Here is a 22,147-nt window from a genome sequence, read left to right on the forward strand (position 1 = left end):
TTTGTTACACTCCAATAAGAACTACAAATGGCACAGATCTTACATTTCAGCCTCACCAGTGTCTGTGGCATGTAAAACAGCTTAGAATCACAGGCCTTGCATATGAAGAAGACATTGCTTGTGTTTTTACCCGAAGAGTTCACGCTGCAGGTTGCTTTAAGTGAGGCCTGCTTTAAGTGAGCTGAAGCATTTGCCAGCAGCAGCTGCACAGATGCATCGAGCCATAAAGCTCGGCGTGCACACTACTCCTCAGATTTGTTATTCAAATTTCCTTCCACATCCCTTGCACTTTAAATAAAGACAAAGATGCATGTGATTTAAATATTTTATTTTCCCTATCTCATACATTTTGATTTGTTAAAAAAACAGTTGAGACTTGACACTGAACAATGATGTTGACAATCTCATTCAAGACTTCATAACACTCCAGAGAAATGCTAATAGTGGTTTGCCTGTTCAGTAGACGGATCTTAGGGGTTGATCCTTTCCCTTCTGAGAGATTTTAAAGGAGTAGTCCAATGTTGTTCCTCTTCTGTTTGTGAAGACAATAGTTACTGGTAGAACCATTTTTGCTTAGATTGCAGAACAGGAGAAACAAGTGCAATGCAATATCCTCCCAACTGCTGTGCTGTTAAATAAGACTGGGTAAAGATAAGCTGACACCGTCTGAATACTACTGATCACACACGTACGTTTTTATGCAAAACAGTTGGGTGATAACATGATATTATTCAAGGATGTTGCTGAATTTTTTACGCTTGTTGTTGCAGTCCATTCTAAACCCAAAAAGCAGCTCGCCACTCTGTCTTGCTTTAGAAGCACACATTTCCCCAATTAAAAAAGTTCTGAAAACTGGATTACAAAAATGTTCCATGAGGATGAACTATTGGACTGCTCCTTTAGTGTTTTCAGCTCCGCAGAGATGCTGTGTAAACATAAAGTGTGTGATGTGGATGTGAATGCTGTGCCGTGGAACAGAAGCAAACATTCTCTGAGACAAACAGGACAGCCACTCTGACAGAACAAACTTGATCCAACACGTGAGACGACATGATCTGGACATACCAGCTGTTCAGGCTTAGAAAAATAGTGTTTCTGCAGGTTTATATTTCACTCGAAGAATGTGAAAAACATTTCGATGCCGAGAGCATCACTCATTCAGATTTCTCAGACAAAATGGGTCCTTTAGAAAAAAAAACTCTCTCTCTACATTATCAAAGTCCTCTACATTACAAATCACAAAAGGAGTTAATACCTACTCTTAATGCACATAAAAAAGAATAATGAAGAATTTCTTTCTTCGTTTGTTGCACTCAGCAACTCCTTCATTAAAATGATCTGACTCCAAAGCAAGAGGGCTACAAAGCCCTGATGTTTCAAATGTCCAGGGTGCTATTGATTAACTCGCTCTCTGAGTCATAAGGTCTGTTTAGGTAAAAAGCAATCAACTGCTGGCATTCGTCTGGAATAGCATGAAAGTTAATCAATACGACCCAGACAAATGAAGGGGGGAGGAGGAAAAAAAAGCAAAGAAAAAAAAAAAAGCTGACCTTTCAGCCTTCCTGAGGGTCAAACAATTGCATAGGGCTACTTACTCATAAACCCAGCCTATGAGGAGTTCTAGCATTCAATCCAAAGCTGGGTTTTGGTTTGCATCTGAGAAGCTAGTCCATATTCCAGCCAAACAGTGTAATGTAGTGTTAGATTTGTCACCATATTAATCACAAAAAGTATTCTTGAGTGCACACAAATGCTCTTCAGATGGTCCTATATTAGTGTTCTTTTTTGTGCATAGAAAAAAGCTATGGGGTTGTGGGATGCAGGTAAACTGGGAGGTAAGTTATAACAAGGGCTCATCACTGGAGGTGCATTGTACCATTGTTATGCTAGAAAATGGGACGTTGTAGGCGATTAATCGTCATCCCCATCCCCCGGTGGACGTGTGATTCTGCGCCCACCCCTCTTCCCGGTCGGACCCTTGGGCTTGGCAAAAGCTTGTTTGTGTGCGTGCTGCTTGGGGTGCACCTCTTCATACAGGTAATCACTGGTGAGTTCATCACCATTATCGATCTCCAGCTGCAGAAAAGAAATCAGGATAAGTAATTAAGCAAACCTAATTAACCACCTAGAGAAATATATATTGTTTTGGAGCATTGCTGTGAGGATTTGACTGCATTTAGCCACAAGAGCGTTAGTGAATTCAGGACATTGGATGACCACTACCCCATCTTATCCCAAAAGTACTGGACAGAGCACCATCATTCCAGAGAACACTAAGCTTTATACCCCTCTAGCCTACGCCTGACATTAGTCAAAGTGCTAATAGATTCATGTTAATCTGCTCCAGAGAGTCCTATTCTTTTGGCAATACTTCTCTACAGGGACTAGACAAGCTGTGTAACATGTACCTTTTTGGCAACTTCTATGTGCAGGTTTTTTTCCACCGTGTCTATGAGAGGATTTTTGCAGCTGGAGTACAACATCCTCTCCCGAATGCTGCACTTGTAACCAGGCATTGAGTAGATAAACACTGGAAACACACACACACACACACACAATATATATATATATATATATATATATATATATATATATATGACTAGCAAGAAAGTACATAAAAAAAAACTTAAGTTTTATATACTAATATGCAATTTAGCCATTTACACTATGTACAAAAGTATGTGGACCCCTGGTCATCACACTTGGTTTTTTTTTTCTTCACATAATTTCACATAATAAAACCTTGGGCTTTAATGTGGAGTCAGCCCTCCTTTGTGGATAGAACAGTCTCCATTTTTTTTGGTAAGGCACTGATGTGATATGAGAGGGCTTTACAACCTACAAGACATTCTAATACATAAAGGTGTTCAGTGAGAATGAAGCCAGGGATCTGTACTGACCACTGGAGTTCATTTTGTCATAATTTTTGACAACTCATTATAGGCTAATTATCTTCCTTCTCCACTGACATCCAGCAGCTGTTTAGAACTCTGCAGAATATGATGTAACAGAAGAAAGGCAATAATTACACTGCTTCAGCACTCAGCAGCCCAACTCTGTGTGTTTTTGAGATGTGTCAAATTCACAATCATAGCACTTACAGTTGACTGGGGCAGATCTAACATGTCAGAAATGCCATGAACTTATGTGTGGCAAAGGTGACAATCTTAGGACAGTTTAAAATCACTGAGCCTTTCATTACAACCCATTCAACCACCACTGTTTTGTCTGTGGAGATGCATGCCTGTATATGAGCATGATTTTGAACAGATGTTAGAAATAGGTGTGGTTGAAATATCAGAATGTAAAAAATAGAAAGAAAGTCCACATACATTTGGCTGTATAGTGTAGAATAGTGTACAACTTTTAGGAGGTGCAGTTTATTTTATTGAATTTTATTTTATTTGTCTATTCCTGGTGAGTAAAAGAAGATCCTCTTACCTGTGGACTCCAGGTAGTCTCCTTCATGTGTGTGTTTGTAGAGGAAGAAGTGATAGCGGGCAGCATCTTTAGGGATTCTTTTCGGCAGGTCCTTCAACTCTGTGGGAGCCGTGCTGGACAATTTGATGGATTCCTTCGGAAAATCTATTTCCTACAGCAAGCACAAACACATTCAGGAATCTCTGCGGAGATATTTCCATCCTAAGCAGAAGCTGCTAGAATAGGATTATTTCTTTTTAAATAAATAATGACGATGTGAGACATTACTGTATTTGCTCACTTACAAGTTGAACGTAGTTAATTCTCTTCTCTCTGAACTGCTCCAGAGCCTGCATAGCCTCTCTCTGCATGGGGAAAGCTACACCCTGTAGAGTCTGCTGCTTTGTGTCCACGTGAATGTCTGTCTGCACCTGAAAAGGCACACACACACACACACACACACACACACACACACACACACACACACACACACACACACACACACACACACACACACACACACACACAGTTATTCCCCCCCCCAATCACACCACTCAGCACCATCTGGGACTGATGGAGCTTAGGCAGTCACAAAGAAAAAAAATCCTGTAATCTAAATCTAGGTGAAATGAATGATTAGTTTGACTACATGCAGAGAATAATTGTGACTTTGAAACTATGAAACTTTGAAACTATGAAACTTTGAAAGGCCTTAGTGAAACTCTCAGGCCTTAGTGGATCGCAGCCAGTACACTGGCTGTTGTTGTGGAAAACACATTTTCCAAAAGGTCACATGAGGACTGCACTATGTACTTGCTCCAGGTCTAATGCTTAGTATTGACACAGCACTTTACAAAATGAATTCCGCATGGTTATGTAATACACATTTTAACCCTCTGGAGCTTTCATTTTGCACACATCCGTGGCTGGGAGTCCAAGAAAACAATCATTTGACCTAACAGAACTGGCAGACAGCATTCTCCTCCAAGCACGTTCAGCTGTCCAATGTTGTTGATTAAGATGAACACATGCTAGCCTTCACCCTCCCAGCACTGGTAGCATTCCTTTGGCCTCACCTAGTAGGTGGGAAATGTTTTCAAGGCTTGTTGCTCTGTCTTCTTACAAAATAAAACCCTAATAAACACAACCCCAAAACTACAAGAAATAGCTCAGATGTTTGAGTGTGGGTGCAGGTGTAACATAGTCCTCCCCTAACCTAAAAGGCTGCAACCAGATGATGCCAATTTTGATCAACAGTGATGGGCAACAGAGGGCATCACCAAGATCAAATGTATTTAGCTCCAATATAATTCACCACGCTTACTCTTAACAGTGTAATTATGTATTTAGATATTTAATAACACAAAATAATCACATTCTGTCTGTACCTGGGCCTTTCATTTGCTTCAAATGGCAAGAAATGACAAACAATAACTCAAAATTGCTCTGCTTTAGCACCTCCCCCCCATTAAATGCAAAACACTGCAGCTTCTAAATCCACACAGAATTTCTCGACTTGTTCCAATGATAAATAATTAAGCTATAACAGTGATGCAGTGGTTAAAAGGTCCACTTTGTTCATAATGGCAGAATGTTTCTCAGTCTCTAAACGTTTAATAGCAAGAGGCTTTCCTCTCCTCCATCTTCCATCAGTGGTACCTCCTGTTCACCTAAACACACAGCATACGGCTTATCCAGTCACAGAGGCTGCGTGAGATGGACCTGCTTTTGCATCCATCCACTTAATAGATGCAGCATTGGGGAAAATGAATAGTAAATATCTCAAAGCCTCTTTTCCCTCGGCCCACAAATGTAGCTTAGTGTGGTATTATCTTCTTCCTGCAGCTGCTGAACTACTGGTGGGGGGATGCTGCTTTGCAGTTGGCTGCTTTTTAGTGGCTGACATTCTCAAATAGCCAGTGGGCATTTTAAAAACATCCAGATGACCCTTTTATGGTTGTGGCATAAGCATACAGCCTATATACTGGACGTGGTTTTAAGTAGGAGTGTAATCATACACTCTGGCGCTCCAACATCGGTTGTGATCTTATTGTGAAAATTCACATCCAGAGGTATAGCAGCTTTTGCAGAACCTAACAATGGCTGGACTACATCGCAGTGCAAAGAGAGCTATATGCTAGAACAAGTTTGGAGTTTCCTAAACTTATTCAGTGAGCCAAAAAAACAAAAAAAGGTCCACCATGCAATGCACACAGCACCATGTCCATGTACTGTAGATGTGGAGACAGACGGGAGATCCAAAGCAAAGAGAGTAAAACAGTGATCTAGGCCAGTTTCTAATCTGTTTAACACAGTTTAAAATCAATGCTGGCCCAGTATGGTCACATGATCAACTGTAGCCAGCAATCCTGAGGCTTTTGTAAGCATGTTGAGAGCATATTAAAGGTGTAAGAATTTCAGTATAGTGTTTTAAAAGAAGGGCAAATAAATGTAAAACTAACATCGCTGTTAGTTGGCTTTTAGTTCCATTTGTGGGGTGTTCAAACTTTATGCATATGCAGGTTTTAACTGTATTAGTGATTGCATTATTTGTTTCTGCCAATAATGCAGACATGTTTATTAGTCTGAATTATTCCAGTTCCATGTGCATCTGACTTAAATGGGTCCTACTCTGTGTTTAAGTAGTTGTAATGGGTACCTCACTTAGTTTGATTTGCCTCAGTTCCTCCTCAGCAGCAGTCAGTGGGAGTGGGGCAGCCTGGGAGGTCAGATACCTTTTATAACCATTGAGAGAAACATCATCCTGGGCAGAGAGAGGTCTGTTAGCAGGTCTATAAAAGGCTGCACAATATTGATGAAACACTGGCATTGCAAATATACTGCCACACACACACACACACACACACACACACACACACACACACACACACACACACACACACACACACAATACTTGGTCTGAGATCTCATTTGTATATTGCAGCCTTCTGCATTACAAGTATAATGACCGACTGTTGAACCCTATTCCCCTAATGATCTTATCCTCTCAATGACATAAAATGGATCACACTGATAAATGCTGTCTCATAATAAACATACCTTTGCGGTGCCAAAAATCTCCTCTTTTATGTGCCCACCACCAAATTCTTTCTTTAGTGTAGCCCTAGTAGCAGCATAGAGCATCTTCTGTCGGACCTAAAAACAACATTTAAATTAATTAATAAATAACTTTAGGAATTATTATATTTATTCATTTAATAATTATTATAATTATAAATAGGAATTATGAGCAAGTCTTAGCATTAGAAGCATAACAGAATAAAACACATGCAATTATTGGCAGCAGAGTTGGGTTTTCTGCCATTTTGTCCTCTTCCTGCTGGCTGTAAAGCACAACTGTGTTATTGAACATTGCAGGAGATCATTAGAATTGCAAATCTTCCACACAAGTCAACCCGGAATCACAACAGTGTTTTTTTTTTCCTCTCTGCTCTTCACTAACTAATCTATAAATGAATATATTTAGGGGAAGTGTGAATCTGGTGGGGTGGCTTTCCTTACATAGAAGCAACTCTTAAGTGACCCCTGGGTAACCATCACCAGAAACCTTGGAGGTGGCTGCAAGTGCTACACCCTTGTAATTAAATAGTCTTAACTGTTCTGCTTTTACAGCCTGTGTAATAATACAGCCATACTTTATTTAACATAAGACTTTGAACATAATTTCCTATGCTATTTCTATACATGGTACCCAAACTCCATAAGGCTCTTTCAAAGTATAGGTGTCTGTCAGGCAGACCAATGTACATTCATACCACTTTGTGGATAAACAGCTTTTCAGTACAGCCTTTCTCTCAACTGTAGAGAAAAGGGCACCAGTGCTGTACCCCCGATTCTTACAGATTTTCCTTTCCGTTCCCGTACAATAAACCGTGCAATCCTACTAGGTAGAATGTGCAGAATAGGCTTCACTGCTTTCACTTCATTACATACAGGCCCTTTAAAATCAAAACTTCTAAAAACTCCAAAAATGTCGTCAAAACTATGTCTGGTGTCATAGGTCTGCATCTTCAGTTTTAGGAAAAAGTACACTGCAAAGTTAAACACTTGTTTAACTTTGTTACTAAATGCAATTGGACTCAACAACAGCTACTATTCTGCAAACCACAGTAGGGATGCAACAGTCACAGCTACACTGCAATGGTACCATGTTGCCCATTTTCTTCCATCAAAAGTACTTCTGCACCTCACCACGGCCGCTTGCAAAGCACATCTGTGTTGATAATGTGGCCACTAGCACACAAAACATGCTTGCTTTAGCTTCACATATGCTGTAACTGGATGTTCAGCGTGGACAGTATTCTAGTACAGGGGTGTCCAGTCCTGTCCATAAAGGAGCGATGTTGCTGCAGGCTTTCATGTCAACAAAGCCGCTAGAAAGTGAACTGATTTTATACATTTATATATTTGTTTTATATTTTATTTATATAACCAGTCCCTTAGAACTGGTTAGCCAATGTCAGGGTTGGCTTGACATAGCCTATTGCTTTTTTTATGTTAATAACGTATTAACTTTGAATGCTGGTTTCTTCAAGTACGCAACCCTAATGCCAAACCCATTTACAAAGATTTTTATAATTGTGGTGTTAATATTTTAACTACTTAAATAGTATATTGTCTACATTTAGGAAATAACTATTTAATAACTGTTTATACTCATACCTGAACAGCTGTTACACAGTGCATGTTTAAAAAGCATGTGAGAACTGTGATCTTTCAAAAACTTTGATTGCCATTTAGTCTATTTGGGATTAGTGAAGAACTCTGAGCAGTGTGATGATTTAGGCAGGCAGTTTAGACATGCTTCCGATATAACTTGCTAACCTCATCAGTCTTGTGTAAAACAATAGGAACAAATTTTGTTTTTTTCATGAACTAAGTCTATTTTGGGTGAGGAGAAAGTTGTGTGAAATAGCCATATGTACTAGGTGGGTGAGCACAGTCAGCGTCTGAATATATTATTTCCACAGATTAAGCAGAGCCCCTGAAAACAGTGTGAACGCCTCCAAACATTCATGACGATGTACATGAACAATATCAACAGTGCGAGAGTTACTCACAGGGGAGTGATCAGGAGACCACGCCAGGAAGATCCACTCATAACCCTGGTTATTGGTGGTGTCTAGCCTGTAGAGGAGGTAGGAGGGCAGATCATCCTGCAGCAGAGGCAGGACATAACTGTCCCATTCCTGGTCCCACTTCTTGGCTGCTGGTTTAGTTCCTCCCAACACGAGCTGTTCTGAAGAGCAAGACAGAGATGGCAGGCTCAACACATGCGTCTCTCTCGCCTTGTATGGCTGCTTACGACCATAAACAAGCCTGAACGCTAAGATCTAGGCATCTAGCTATCCACTCCCAATGACAGCTCCTTTTATAGACAAAGACAGTCAGACACAGAATCCTGACCGTTACTACTACTAAAGCTACTTTATTCACCTCCAGCTTACCATTTTCAATCACGACTTTGATCAGGCGATACTCTCCGTTCCGTGCTTTGGCAAATATGTCTTTTACTTCAGCCGTGGCTGCAGAGAGACAGAGAGAGACAGAGACAGACAGACAGACAGAGAGAGAGAGAGAGACAGAGAGACAGAGCAAGTGAGAGAGAGAGAGAGAGACAGAGAGACAGACAGACAGACAGAGAGAGAGAGAGAGACAGAGAGACAGAGCAAGTGAGAGAGAGAGAGAGAGAGAGAGAGAGAAGTGTTAGCTAGCTAACAAAGGCACCGTTTAGTGCCGTCAGGAACTGAAGGACAACTGAGGCAGATCTGGACGATGAATGTGATGAATGTGAGCGGCGTCTGTGAGGAGGCTTTGTTTGGGACTGTGGACAGCCCGGTTAGCACTGCAGCGATGAACAGGCCTCTCCACAGGCACCGCAACAGAGGCATCTCACTGAACCTGGCGACCTACAGGACGTGTCGGACATGTATAATGATAAATAATAAAGCAAATGATGCACGAGTAACGTTACTTATAAACGAAGCTGTATCGATTAGCATAACACTGTAACCTTTACATTTGATGTCACTTTAGTAGAAGTAAAAGTGCCTAAAACAGATCCAATGGTAATAAAAAGTATTACGTGGACGCGAAAAAAACGACAAAAAAAAAAAAAAATGCAGCATCTGTTAAACTGAAGTGTGCCGGGCACTGTTCGCCTCTTTTTGGGAAAATCAAACAGAATAAAATAAAAGAGAATGAATGTGAAGGACTACAATGAACGTAACTCTGGATACAAGTAAAAGTAATACTTACAGAGCCTCAGAAAGCGGTGTTTCAGTACCTGTAATCAGTCAGAACTAGCTAGCTACCAACCTCTCGATTATAATACTTGCTACTCCTGTTAAAGTTTTTTAAAAGGGCGCCGCAGATCTGAATGACAAACCAGTCCAGACTGCCTTTATGGAGCAGACCTTTGAAACCTCCTGCTTGGCCGGAGCAACGACGTCTTAATGGACTACAGCTCTGCTGATGGATGAAGAGGCCACTCTCGGTTCATTTGCAGGGCCCTATGAGAGCGATAAAAGCCAAATCGCACTTGACACAGATTCCCAGATTCCCCCCTCCTCTCTCTCTCTCTCTCCCTCCCTCTGCGGATCTGGTTCTGCTTAGCTTTTTACCACAAGCTTCAAAAACACCGGTAACGAGCTTGTGCCGTTCTGTGCTGAGCGACACATTCACTACGGCACATCTCGTCCATCAGAAAGCAGGCAGTGAACTAGACCTGAGTAACGTCCAGGTGCTTACTTATCGAGTAAAAATGGATCGAGGACAGACTGCAAAAGCTTTACCTTGGATGCCGGTTTGGTGAGACATCGCGGCTCTGTTCGCTTTCTTGTCGACGGGAGCTGCAGAAACACGGAAACCGAGCGACGGGCCTAGGCCCCGCCCCATTGCGTGATGTCACTGGGCAGAGCCGCCCCCTCGGCCACGTGACAGCGGCTTCTTAAAGATTAGCGTCATAGTTGTCCACCTACGATCAAAGCTGCGCTCTGACTACTTACATAGCATTTCTGACTGACCACCTACTAACCACCGTTTGGGCTACATGTACAGTATAGGACGCTATATAGGGGCACAGTTCCCTGCGCATTTGATCAGCTACCCTCTACTCCGTTCAGGCAGTCTCTTCTTGCCACAGAATTGCAAGCCAAGATAATTTGGGTGGAGGAACACTCCCCAGAACAGTGACATAGACATTTTAGCGGGACCAACGTACTGTGGCAGTCATCAACAACTGTATGTCCTGTACTTGTCTGTTAGTCTGTTTAAGGAGTTAACAGGAGAAAACAGGAGAAAAATAGTTAACATTAATTAACAGAAAGGGTCACTGTGTTGCTCTGTATGTAAATCAACCCACTATTGTTGTTTGTTTTTTGTGGGGTTTTTTTAAACAGGTTTTCAAAGGCATGGTCTGCTCATAAAAGGTCCAGTGGCACACCAGTTGAGGAAATCTACAACGGTCCAGTGTGGGCCAATGTCCTAATGCGGCCGGGGGCTGCCTACAGTAGGGCTATTCCATGGGGCGTATTTTCCCACATTGGGCCCTCACTTCTCCAATAGTATGGTGCATAGTGTTTAAAATACCATATTAAAATACATTGCAGCAGAACAGATGGGCAACAGCTTTTAACTATGTGGTTTCCAAACCCTCCACCTGTAGGACTACCTTCTTGCTGGTTTAACTCCAACCCAAATCTAACACAATTCAATACAGGACTTCTGAAGCCAGTAGTTAGCTGGATCAGGTGAAGTGGATTAGGGTTGGACCCAAATTCCGCAAAAAGTTTTCGCACTGCTCTAATTATACTCCAGCAGGTTAGACCAACAGGATAGGTGTTTCCAATAAAGCAGCCTGGAGGTTTACATGGTGAGGACCTAGGGTGGGTAGAGATGTCTAAAACCATACTAAACTAAAAGTGTAAATAAGCAGCTAGTAAAACTAACTACCCCAAAAATCAATTGAAGCAAAACAAACTGACTAGCTTTAGTGGTCAAGATGCCAGTTTCCTAGACAGGCATTCAGGTGGTAATATAGTATGGATTCTTTGAATATCCTGGTGGGACATGTAGTGTAATGCTGGCCTAGGCCCATGGCAGAGAATGTAAAAAACGTTGTAGTGTGCAGGGCCACCTCAGACCTTGTAACTATAAGAATTTCTGAAGTGCAGGGTGGGGCTGAGAACTCCACCCTACAGTCTGGCTATATAAATACCGTTCCAGACTGCTGTGTTGATTCAAGTGCTTTGTGTGTGTGTGTGGGGGTGTGCGTTTGTAGAAACCACAGAGGTCAGAGGGAGGGGTGGCACAGAACTATAGAGAAGAAATAACATGGTAGGAGAGGACTAAATGCTGTGGATTAGTGGTTTCTAGGATACACACCCCATGGCATTGAGTCTGAAGACTGGAGGTAGACATGCTCCCCTGCGATTCTACCAGTGAACATCATTTTATAACCACTATAATACAGCTTTAATACTGTTAAATTCATTATTTTTATCCAGTCAAATGCATGTAATGGCACTTAAGTAAAAATGGTCAGCTTTAAAACATGTACAATACAGCAGTTGTAATTCATTTTAGAGTAAGAGGATTACTACGTATATTAACCATTACTGTTAGAGCTACAGGAATAGACAAGGAATAGACAATAATATGACTTGTCGTACAATGTACTATTTTCTTCAATAGTAAAAACAAAATTCTGGTTCTGACCACTATTAATGGCAAAATTGGTGGGGTTCAGTTTAATTAGCTGGTTGCCTGGCATGGACCCGTTCACATATTTATGGTTAAGTTGATCAGAACTTTTTAAAGACAATTCCCAAAGCTTTTATGTTAGCTACATTTAATGTGTGTATTGTCACTGTTTTGTTATGTCCAGGTTTAAACCATTTAGCTGGTGGCTTGAGATTATGTTGTAGAATAGGTGATGGATAGGAGGAGGTAGTTCTTTATAATTATATCCACTTTGTGCAATGTACTAGTTCTACTAGCAGTAATAATTGGTACAGTGGTCTTTGGATTGAATGCCTTACTTTTTCCAAACATCCTCCGGTTATTGTGGCCAAACAACTCAATATTAGTCTTATCTGGCCATATAACGTTCCTCCAGAAGGCTTTTTCTTTGTCTATATGACCGGCTGACAACTTTCATCTTATAGCAGAGGCTTTTTTTTCTTGGATGGTAGCCTCTCAGCCCATAGCAATGTTCCTGACTATTCAAATCAGTTTCCTCTCAGCTGAGGGTGACAGTTTGGGTCTTCTTCCAGACCTTGGCAAAGTGATTATACCTCCCAATAACTTGTACTTACACACAATTGTTTGAACTGGAATCTGCAGATGTTTCTAAATGACTTTAGGAGACATTTCTGACAGTCATTTATCTACACTATGCTCCTTGGATGATATCTCTCATTGTCTAGCAAACACTTTTTTATGTGGGCACAGAGAAACTAACAGCTGTAGTCAATCCTGAGCAGTAATAGGAAGAAGCGCATTTGTAAGGTCAGACACTGATGTTGGAGGAGAAGGCCTGGCTCGCTGTCTCTGCTCCGCTCAAAGGTGTTTTATCAGGTTGGGGTCCGGACTCTGTGCAGGCCAGTCAAGTTCTTTTACACCAAACTCGCTCATCCATGTCTTTATGGATCTTGTTTTGTGCACAGTCACGTTGGAACAGGAAGGGTCCGTCTCAAAACTGTTCCCGCAAAGTTGAGAGCATGAAATTCACCAAAATCTCTTAGTATGCTGAAACATTAAAAGTTAATTTCTCTAAAAAATAAGGGGCCAAACCCAACTCCTGCAAAACAACCCCACACCATAATCCCCCCTCCACCAAACTTTACACTTGGCACAATGCAGTCAGACAAGTACCGATCTCCTGGCAACCGTCAAACCCAGACTCGTCCATCAGATTGCCAGACAGAGAAGCATGATTTGTCACTCCAGAGAACACGTCTTAACTGCTCTAGAGTCCAGTGGCGGCGTGCTTTACACCACTGCATTCGACGCTTCATTGCGCTTGGTGATGTTAAGCTTGGGTGCAGGTGCTCTGCCATGGAAATCCCATTCATGGGAATTCCATGAAGCTTTCTATGCACTGTTCTAGAGCTAATCTGAAGGCCACATGAAGTTTGGAGGTCTATAGCAATTGACTCTGCTGAAAGTTGGCGACCTCTGCGCACAACGCGTCTCCGCGTCTGCTGATCCTGCTCTGCCATTTTACGTGGCTACCACTTCATGGCTGAGTTGCTGTCATTCCCAATCGTTTCCACTTTGTTATAATACCGTTGACAGCTGACTGTGAAATATTTAATAGTGAGGAAATTTCACAACTGGACTTGCACAGGTGGCATCCTATCGCGGAACCATGCTGGAATTCACTGAGCTCCTGAGAGCGACCTATTCTTTCACAAATGTATGTAGAAGCAGTCTGCATGCCAAGGTTTTATACACCTGTGGCCATGGAATTAAAGATGCCCCAGAAAAAAGAACAGTTCAAAGAAACCATGAAAGTCTAATATTGCTGTCATTTGTGTCCATTTTAAGTGGCTGTAAATTTCCCACCACTGTTCCCAACTGTTCATTAGCCTTCAATTTACATTGAAATGAATTTATGTAAAAAAAAATAAATCTAAACTATTTTAGTTACACAAGCATATGACTGACTGCCATAAAATAGCTAGAAACTCCCAATGGAAAACATCAATGTAAGTGTCTGCAGAGTTCATAAGTGTGTGTTTACAGCAGTCGGCCACTAGATGATGACATTTCCCAAACCATTCTTGGCCTGTGTTAGAACTGCTCATGTTAGAACAGGGTCTATTACTGTAACAGATCAAAGAACTAACACCAGGTTTAACACAGCAGACAGCCGCTGGTTGTGACTGCAATATAATTAAAACAGCACTTAGACACAATAGCGCCAATAGGTGTTGTTTTACACAGAGCATGTGAGAAAGAGAGAGAGAGAGAGAGAGAGAGAGAGATACTGACAGTGGACCTTCCACTATTAGGAAAATAAATGTACCAATCAAAACCTGCCATCAGGTGTTTGGCCAAAACTGAGAAGCCATATCAGGCAATACACAGGAGGCCACTCAAGCCGTCTGCCTTGGAGGAAGGGAGTAGGTGAAGGAGGGGTAGAGGGAGAGAGAGAAAGAGGACCATTTCTAAAAATTGGGACTCTGAAAAACATACTTTGGAGACCCTACACCCACGTCAATGATGTTATATGGTGTCAAGAATGAAAATGTATCAATTGTATTGTTATTACTAGTGGGGGGTTAGATTGTTGAATAGTTTCTGCTTGCCCAGTATATTCTATTGTACTGTTGTTTTATGCTATTGATTAACAACAACAATACAATTATATTATTAACAATATTATCATTCTTATATAATTCATAATACTAATAATTCTAAGAAGAAGATGATCAGACTACAATATACATATTTACATAAAATTGAAGAAATGCTTAAAAATAAACAGAACATAAGCTCAAATGCCCCCTTGTTTCTCACAGGTCCTAAACGAACGCTTATACAACTTAATGCAAGACTGAGAGAAAAACATAGAATTAAGTTGTTTGCGTGTTTCCATGCACATTTCTCAGCCTGAAAATGTGTGCATTAGGACATGTCAGATGGTGAAGTGGTAACACACTACTCTAAATCCTGGCAGGCATTATGGTAGAATGCAAGAGATTTTACAGGGCAGAACTAACGTTCAGAAAATCGTGTAAACGCCCTTCCTTCATATCATGCCCTAAGATGCCCTGACACACAGGCAGACGTCATGTTAATATTAAACACTTAAAAAAAGGGCAAAGGCAGTGAGGCAGAAAATGGATGGCTGCCTCTTGTTTTTATGGCTATGGAAAGCAGCGAGTGTACTCACGTCCATCTGTCGCTGCTTTCCTGGGCTTGCTTTAGCACCAGCCGTCTGGAAGCTTTATTGCCCCCCCCACCCCCCACCATGCTGTGATCGGCTAGTAGTACCCTGCCTTATTAGTGGATGATAAACATACTAGTAGAACTACCCTACTACTACCCTACCCTCTTCAGCAGTATAATTATTCTGGTTTCAATTGGGAATGATTTGTATTTAAATATAGATTATTTTATTATGGCATTAATAAGCATTGCAGTCATTATTAAATGGTTTACACAGCAGAATATGTCAAAACTCTTTTACCTTAGTCTACTTTACAATGTCACCGTGGGGGTGATCAGCACACTAGTATCTCTTTATTACTGCAGTGTTCACATGTATTTGGTGAAAGCAAACTGTTTTAATGAGCTTGTAAATATGAATTACTAATGCACTTAGTGCCTCTTAGTGACACTTAGTGACTCTCATTCTTGAAACAGTACAATTTTAATTACTAATCTGTATGAATCCATCCTCTTTTACGCCCCTACCAAGAAAGTTAAGTATTGAATGCCTAATCCAAACATAAGCGAATATGTCTTACATGCAGAATCTGTTGATGAATTGTCTGTATAATTGAACATGAACATGTTAAACATGAAAACAGTATAGAAAATAATTTAGCTGTCTGAAACATTTTGTAGATTTTAGCATTTTATAAGGCTTACCAACTTGCTAACTGAGATATAATGTACAGAATATGGAGAAATAATACTTAACAAACTGTATTCTCTATGTTCAATGAAGTCAATCCATCAAGACATGTTTAGTGCCTGAAGTTTACTTCTTCAGTTTAGCAGTGGAGCTAAAGCCACTAAAAAGTAATTATAGTTTAACCATAATCATAGCTTAATCATAGACACTAAGCATACAGTAACCCTAAATGTAGCGCAAAACTATAAGCCTAAGATAACCGTAATGATTACTCCAATCTCAGAAACTAACCCTGAACCTAGTTCCAGACCTAAACCTAAGTACTAACCTTATTCCTACATCTAAATTCTGATCCTTTATTAGTCCTCTAACCATGGCTCCAAACTCAAACACTATACTAAAACCAAACCCTAGCTTCAAAGCCCAACTCTAGCTCCAAACCCTGAGGCTCCCTCAACCCTAAACCTAGTTCCAGACGCTAACGCTCTCCTAATGCTTATCCAAGATGCTCACTTGCTCACTTTTGAACCTTTTCCAGTACTTAAGCTGACTTTTTGTTAGTGAAGCTTGTGTTGGTTCTGGCATTTACACTGCTTTTTTCTTTGTTTATGACCGCGTCTGGAGAGCCGTACACCTATCGTTTACACCAGTGATCAGCTGTTAGCGCTCAGCAGCATCCCCAATTCTAACATTAGCTCCAAACCTTATGCTTCTTCCAACCTCCAGCCTTGCTCCAAACCTCTAAAATCCATAACTGTTGCTAACCTTGTCTCCAAACCTAAAGGCCCTCCCAACCCTAACTGTAAATCCAAACCCTAAACCCTAAATCCAAACCTTAAGGATCTCCTAAACCTAACCCTGGTTCCAAATGATTTACCTATTCTAACCCTAACATGAACTCTTAACCCAAAGTCTCAGCCAACCCTAACATTTACCCTAACCTTATGCTACAATAACCCTAACCATGGCTGCTTACCCTAGACCTACGTCCAAATCCTAACCCTAGCTCCAAAACCTATGCTTTTATTAACCCTTCCCCTAGCTCCAAACCTTAAGGCACTCCTAACCCTAATCTTTGCTGCATCAATACTAACTCTTGCTTCAACTCCTAAAGCTTCTCCAACTCTCACAGTCAAAGCACTTTTTAAAAACCCTAAGCATCTCTCAACTCTAAGATCGTCTAATATTCTCCTAACCCTAACATTAGCAAACCCTAAATCCCTCCCAACTTTAACTTACTGCAAACCCCAAGGCTTTTCCAACCCTAAACCTAGCTCCTAGCCCAAAAACACTCCCAAACAGGGGTGGATCTAGAAAAATATTTATGGGGTGGCGAGTGAGGGGTGTCAACATATTGCATTTATACAAGAAGAAACTATCCAAAGAAAAACTTACACATTATACATGAAGCTATATAGACTGAGCTGTACTAAGGTGAGCATAAATACACTGTGGAAATAAATGGATCAGGGCACTCAAACAAGGTCCTGTACTGTATGTACAAAACAATAATAATAGCAACTTCTATCCTTCTCTTCCCTCTCTCCTTCTTTCTCCGTCCACCTCTTTTCTCTCTCATTCCACCTAATCCTTCTCTTCTCTCTCTCCTGCCACCACTTCTCTCTCATTCCCCCTTTTTTCTCTCTTCTTCCACCCAGGGGCGGAGCCAGACATTTTAAACATCCGGGGCTTATCCGTAACCATACTTACCCTGACCCTTCTGTGTGATAAAGCAAACCCTTAAAAACACATACGAACAGGAGGACTACAATCTGTAAATATAAAATCTACAAAGTTCTCCTATATGATATGCAGAGCTGATAAAACGTACCTACAGTTTTCTTACAAAAATGCTTGACTAATGATATATTCAGTATACTCAATTAAGTATACTCATGGCAGGCTTCACAATTTTGTAATGGCAGAGTTTTGCAGAGGTGCTACACTTAGTAGGAGTGTACAAGTTAATAGGAATGTATATAAAGTATGTTGTGGTATATATTCACCTCCACTGCACTCACAGTGAACATCAACTAAAATTAGCCAGAGCTGGATCCCAGTGGTTCTGACGTTAGCCAGTGTCCCAGTGAGCGAACCGCTAACGTTTAATTATGTTCAACAGGTCCCTCACTCACTCTCTTCTGACTAACCTGACACATCGTTTTCTGTAGGTGGGGGCTGTGGCTGATTTCTTTTTTTTTATTATTATTAAATCTTCTATTCATGTGTAGCTCCCTAGCTACCCAACTTGAACAGGTGTTCTGTCGAGTTGTGCTACTCGTCGAAACGTCCTACCCCAGAATGTTTTTATGCGTGATAATTCTCTTTTTCTCATGTGATTCATACAACCCGATCTTATTGTTAATATTTGCTTGAGTGTTTCAAAAGTGTAAACTGCGACTTAAAAAAAACAAAAAACATCCAGGGCTTTTGACCAATCATCCGGGGCTTGAGCCCCATAAGCCACCCCACTCCCTGCTCCGCAACTGCCTCCACCTAATCCTTCTCTTCTCTCTCCTCTTGTACCTCATCTTCACCGATTCATTTTTTATTTCTCTCACCTTTCTCTTTGGTGAGAAAAATCTATGTATGCTAGTTACCTTTCCTCTTCATTTCTAAGTAATTTTCACTGTGTTTTCCTTGACAGACTACTTTTCACATGACTAACATCAGACCTAGCTAACATTATATGTATATTTAGAGAAATAACGTTCTTCAACCTAATTTTTGTCATCTCAGCATCAGCATCGCATCTATACTAGCCCTGTGCTGTAATTAGAATTTAATTATAGTTAATCAGTTTTCATGCCACTCAGTTCATGCCACAAAGTCAAATTAGCCATAACATTTCTAACCCTAATAATAGCTGCAAAGCCTAAGTATTTCTCATTAATAATGATTCCTCTAAACCCTAAGGGTTTCCGAACCCTGACCCTAAACCTAATCTTATTACTAACCCGTACCCTGTATTTAATGTTAATCCAAACTTCAGCTGCCAACCCTAAGTCTTTCCCATGATTTCTCTCTAATCACAAAGGATCTACTAACCTAAACACTAATCCTAACCATAACCTTATTACTAACCCTAACCCTCTCATGGTTAATCCAAACTCTGACCCTAATACTAGCTGCCAACCCTAAATCTTTCTCATCACTAATGATTGCTCTAAACGCTAAAAGTTTCTTAACCCTAACCCTGAACTGATTTCTTATCCTAACTTTAATGTTAATCCAAACTCTAACCCTAAAGTTAACCCTATCTCAAACCTTAACTCTAACCTAAACCCTAACTCTAACCTCAAACCTTAGACCCTGACCAAATCATAACCTTAACTCTTGCTTACTATTTGATTGATTGATTGATTGATTGATTGTGTTAGGCCAAGAACATAATCCTGCTCTTATAATCAGACCCTAATCCATTCTATTGTAATAGTAGATCAAGGTAATAATCCCGACCATGATATAATATTTTGCCATGACAATAATCCTGTTCTTACAATCAGATCTTCAACCCATCTTATTGTAATAATAGGCCAAGGACATAATTCAGACTTTATAGTCAGACCCCAACCTGTTCTATTGTAATAGTAGATCAAGATAATAATCCCGACCATGACCTTAGACCTCTAATTGGAATATTAGGCCAAGACAAATATCCTGGCATTATCAGGCCATTAACCCTGTCCTATTGTGATATTAGATCAAGAAAATAATCCTGGTCTTCAATCAAACCCTTACAGTTGTTATATTAGACCAAAAACATAGTTTTGACCTTATAATCTGACCTAAAACCCATTATTTAATTTATCTAGACCATATAATCTTAATTTATATAGACTACCTATAAGGGGAAAATGTGTGATTGTTTCCCAGAAACCCTACAACATTCTGCTACAGAAAGCACAGAGCATGAAGGTGGCTGTTAGTTCTCAGATTCTGCCAAATTTGGTGTTTGTTGCTGGAAAAGTATGACCAATAGAGAAGCTGGCAGCTGCTAAGGCAGAGGCTGAAGCTATCAGAGAGTTGATGGACATTGACACTGCAGGAGTAGTATGGAGAACCCTCAGGGTGAGTAAAGAATATGGAGAACTGACATATCTGTCTAATTTTGCAGTTGGATAATTGTTGATTTTTATTACTGTTTAAACAGGAGAACACTCACTGGAGGAGACAGACGACGAAATCGAGGCTGAGGTCCAGGCTGAGGTCCAGGCTGAGGTTGTTAAAGATTTCATTGCAACACTGGATCTTTCAGCTGTAGAAACGGTGAAGAGGCTGAGGCCATCAGAGAGCTGATGGACATTGAACCTGGACACGGGTAGTAGCCGAAGGAAACCTACAACCAACCTCTGGGTAAATAATAGAAATTATTATCTGCTGAAATGAGAAATATCAAATCCTGTATTTACCTACTCACACAACTACTACTACTACCCAATCCACTCTTCCTCAGTTCCGTCCCAAATACAGCTGTTATAAACGAGTGAAGATGAACTGCAGTCTAGTTACAATGTAAAAATGAAGCTGTTGAGAATTTAAAGATACAGATGATTCCTGCAGCAACAAAAATAAAGCTAATGTGGATCAGCATTGAAGCTGAAATGGAGGCCATCAAGCATCTGGTGAAGAAGGATGTGGATGGTAGTGAGGAGAACACTGAAAACCGTCTTGGTAAGTAAAGGAAATGAACAGATGGCATGTTGAGAACATGGACGATGATGAGTTAAGTTAGAAGCCGTCACTGATATGAAAGACCGAAAGACCTGAGAGTGGTCCTCTGGGTAAGAACTAATGATGACAAAACAGCTGATTCCTCAATAAGAAAACTCTGCTATATGACCACTGCTATATAAGACCACATTTCTGAAGTTCTCTCTAAATATTGGTTCTTTCAGCAGCTGAGATGGGACACACGACTGCTACTGAACCTGAAACTGAAACCTTGAAGAGATCCCAAACAGTGAACATCCAGAGCTCACTGATAAATCTGCCCATCAATCAGAAGGTAAGTAATGCACATGAGCAGTGAGATGGCGAGATACTAGCTAACTTATTAGCTAGTAAAAGCTGTCCAGTTAAATTAAAAAATTTGGTCAACATAGGGCTCGGTCGCAATACTACTTGTCTTTAAAAAATCCACCAATCTCCACATTACAGCCATCTAAACACCAAACACCAGTCCAATCAGTCCACTAAAACTGCCGCTGGATTTCTACTATTTCTGTCCAACAGCCGAAGTGGACATGGTCTGCAAGAACCCGTCTATGGATGAAGCTGGAATGAAGAAGAGAACATGGAAAAAAAGGAGAGGAACTCGAGGAAAGGGACGAAGGTTGATCTGTAGAAAGGACAATGAGGAGGAGAAGACCATAAAGGACAAAGAAGACATGGAGAAGAGGAGAGGACAGAGAAAGGAGGTGAGGAGAGAAAACAGGTACAGAGGGAGATCTTTCAGCATCATGATCTCTAAAAACACAAGCCCTTCAAGCTGCTTTCAGAGCTGTGGAATAGTTTGATGAATCAGAAGGAAGTCGTTTAGACAGAGGCTCTGTTTCACCAAAGTTTAAAGAAAATTCTGCTCCATTTTGAATCCCAGTCATGGTGGATGGGTTACATGCAGGACACTCTGTGGAAAAGTAGAAAAAATAGAATGTCTCGGTTCTCTGTTCTAGACAGTAAACAAAACGGTAACCTGATGTAAATTATTGTTTTTATCATTGCAGAAACACTAATCAACCCCTCCTGAGAGAACATCTGCCCCAGAGGGTTCCTCATCTCAGTATGAAGGGCAGCAGAGACAGACAGGGACAAGAGAGTCCACTCCTCCACAGACGGACAGAAATGGCCACGGAGGAAGAGGAAGAGAAGGAGGAGGATGGACTGGGAGGAGACCCCACTGGTGGCAGCATGATCCTACAGGTCGAGAGAATGAACAACCACAGAGAGGACGGTAAAAGACACAGCAGAACAGAGAACTTCAGAGAGACCAGAGAACGTCAGGAGAACAGAAAATGGAAGAAGAGACTAATCAGAAAAAGAAATGACTGACAGACAACACACACACTGACACTGTGGCATTGGTGGAGCGAGAATAAGAAGGAGAGGACTAAGGGG

General features: G+C 40.9%; 1 protein-coding gene across 1 annotated transcript; it reads right to left on the reverse strand.

Annotated features, from left to right (window-relative positions):
* Window positions 1-313: 313 nt before the first annotated feature.
* Window positions 314-10,322, reverse strand: twf1b (twinfilin actin-binding protein 1b). Its single transcript, XM_072672604.1, has 9 exons — window positions 10,236-10,322; window positions 8,889-8,966; window positions 8,502-8,680; window positions 6,481-6,576; window positions 6,080-6,184; window positions 3,726-3,851; window positions 3,442-3,592; window positions 2,409-2,530; window positions 314-2,076 (listed from the first exon to the last, which is right to left on the reverse strand). Exons 1-9 carry the CDS (start codon window positions 10,258-10,260, stop codon window positions 1,912-1,914), a joined length of 1,047 nt encoding a protein of 348 aa, XP_072528705.1. The 5' UTR covers window positions 10,261-10,322; the 3' UTR covers window positions 314-1,911.
* Window positions 10,323-22,147: the final 11,825 nt, after the last annotated feature.

Source organism: Salminus brasiliensis, chromosome 2, assembly GCF_030463535.1.
Source record: "Salminus brasiliensis chromosome 2, fSalBra1.hap2, whole genome shotgun sequence".
Classification (NCBI taxonomy): domain Eukaryota; kingdom Metazoa; phylum Chordata; class Actinopteri; order Characiformes; family Bryconidae; genus Salminus; species Salminus brasiliensis.

Bases quoted from the DNA above. Each gene is read 5' to 3' on its own strand.
- twf1b (XM_072672604.1), bottom strand. From the start codon at position 10,260: ATGTCTCACCAAACCGGCATCCAAG. The intron at 8,681-8,888 runs GTAAGCTGGAGG...CTTGCTCTTCAG, and splicing joins CAAAGTCGTGATTGAAAATG to AACAGCTCGTGTTGGGAGGA. The intron at 6,185-6,480 runs GTATGTTTATTA...CTCTCTGCCCAG, and splicing joins AGATTTTTGGCACCGCAAAG to GATGATGTTTCTCTCAATGG.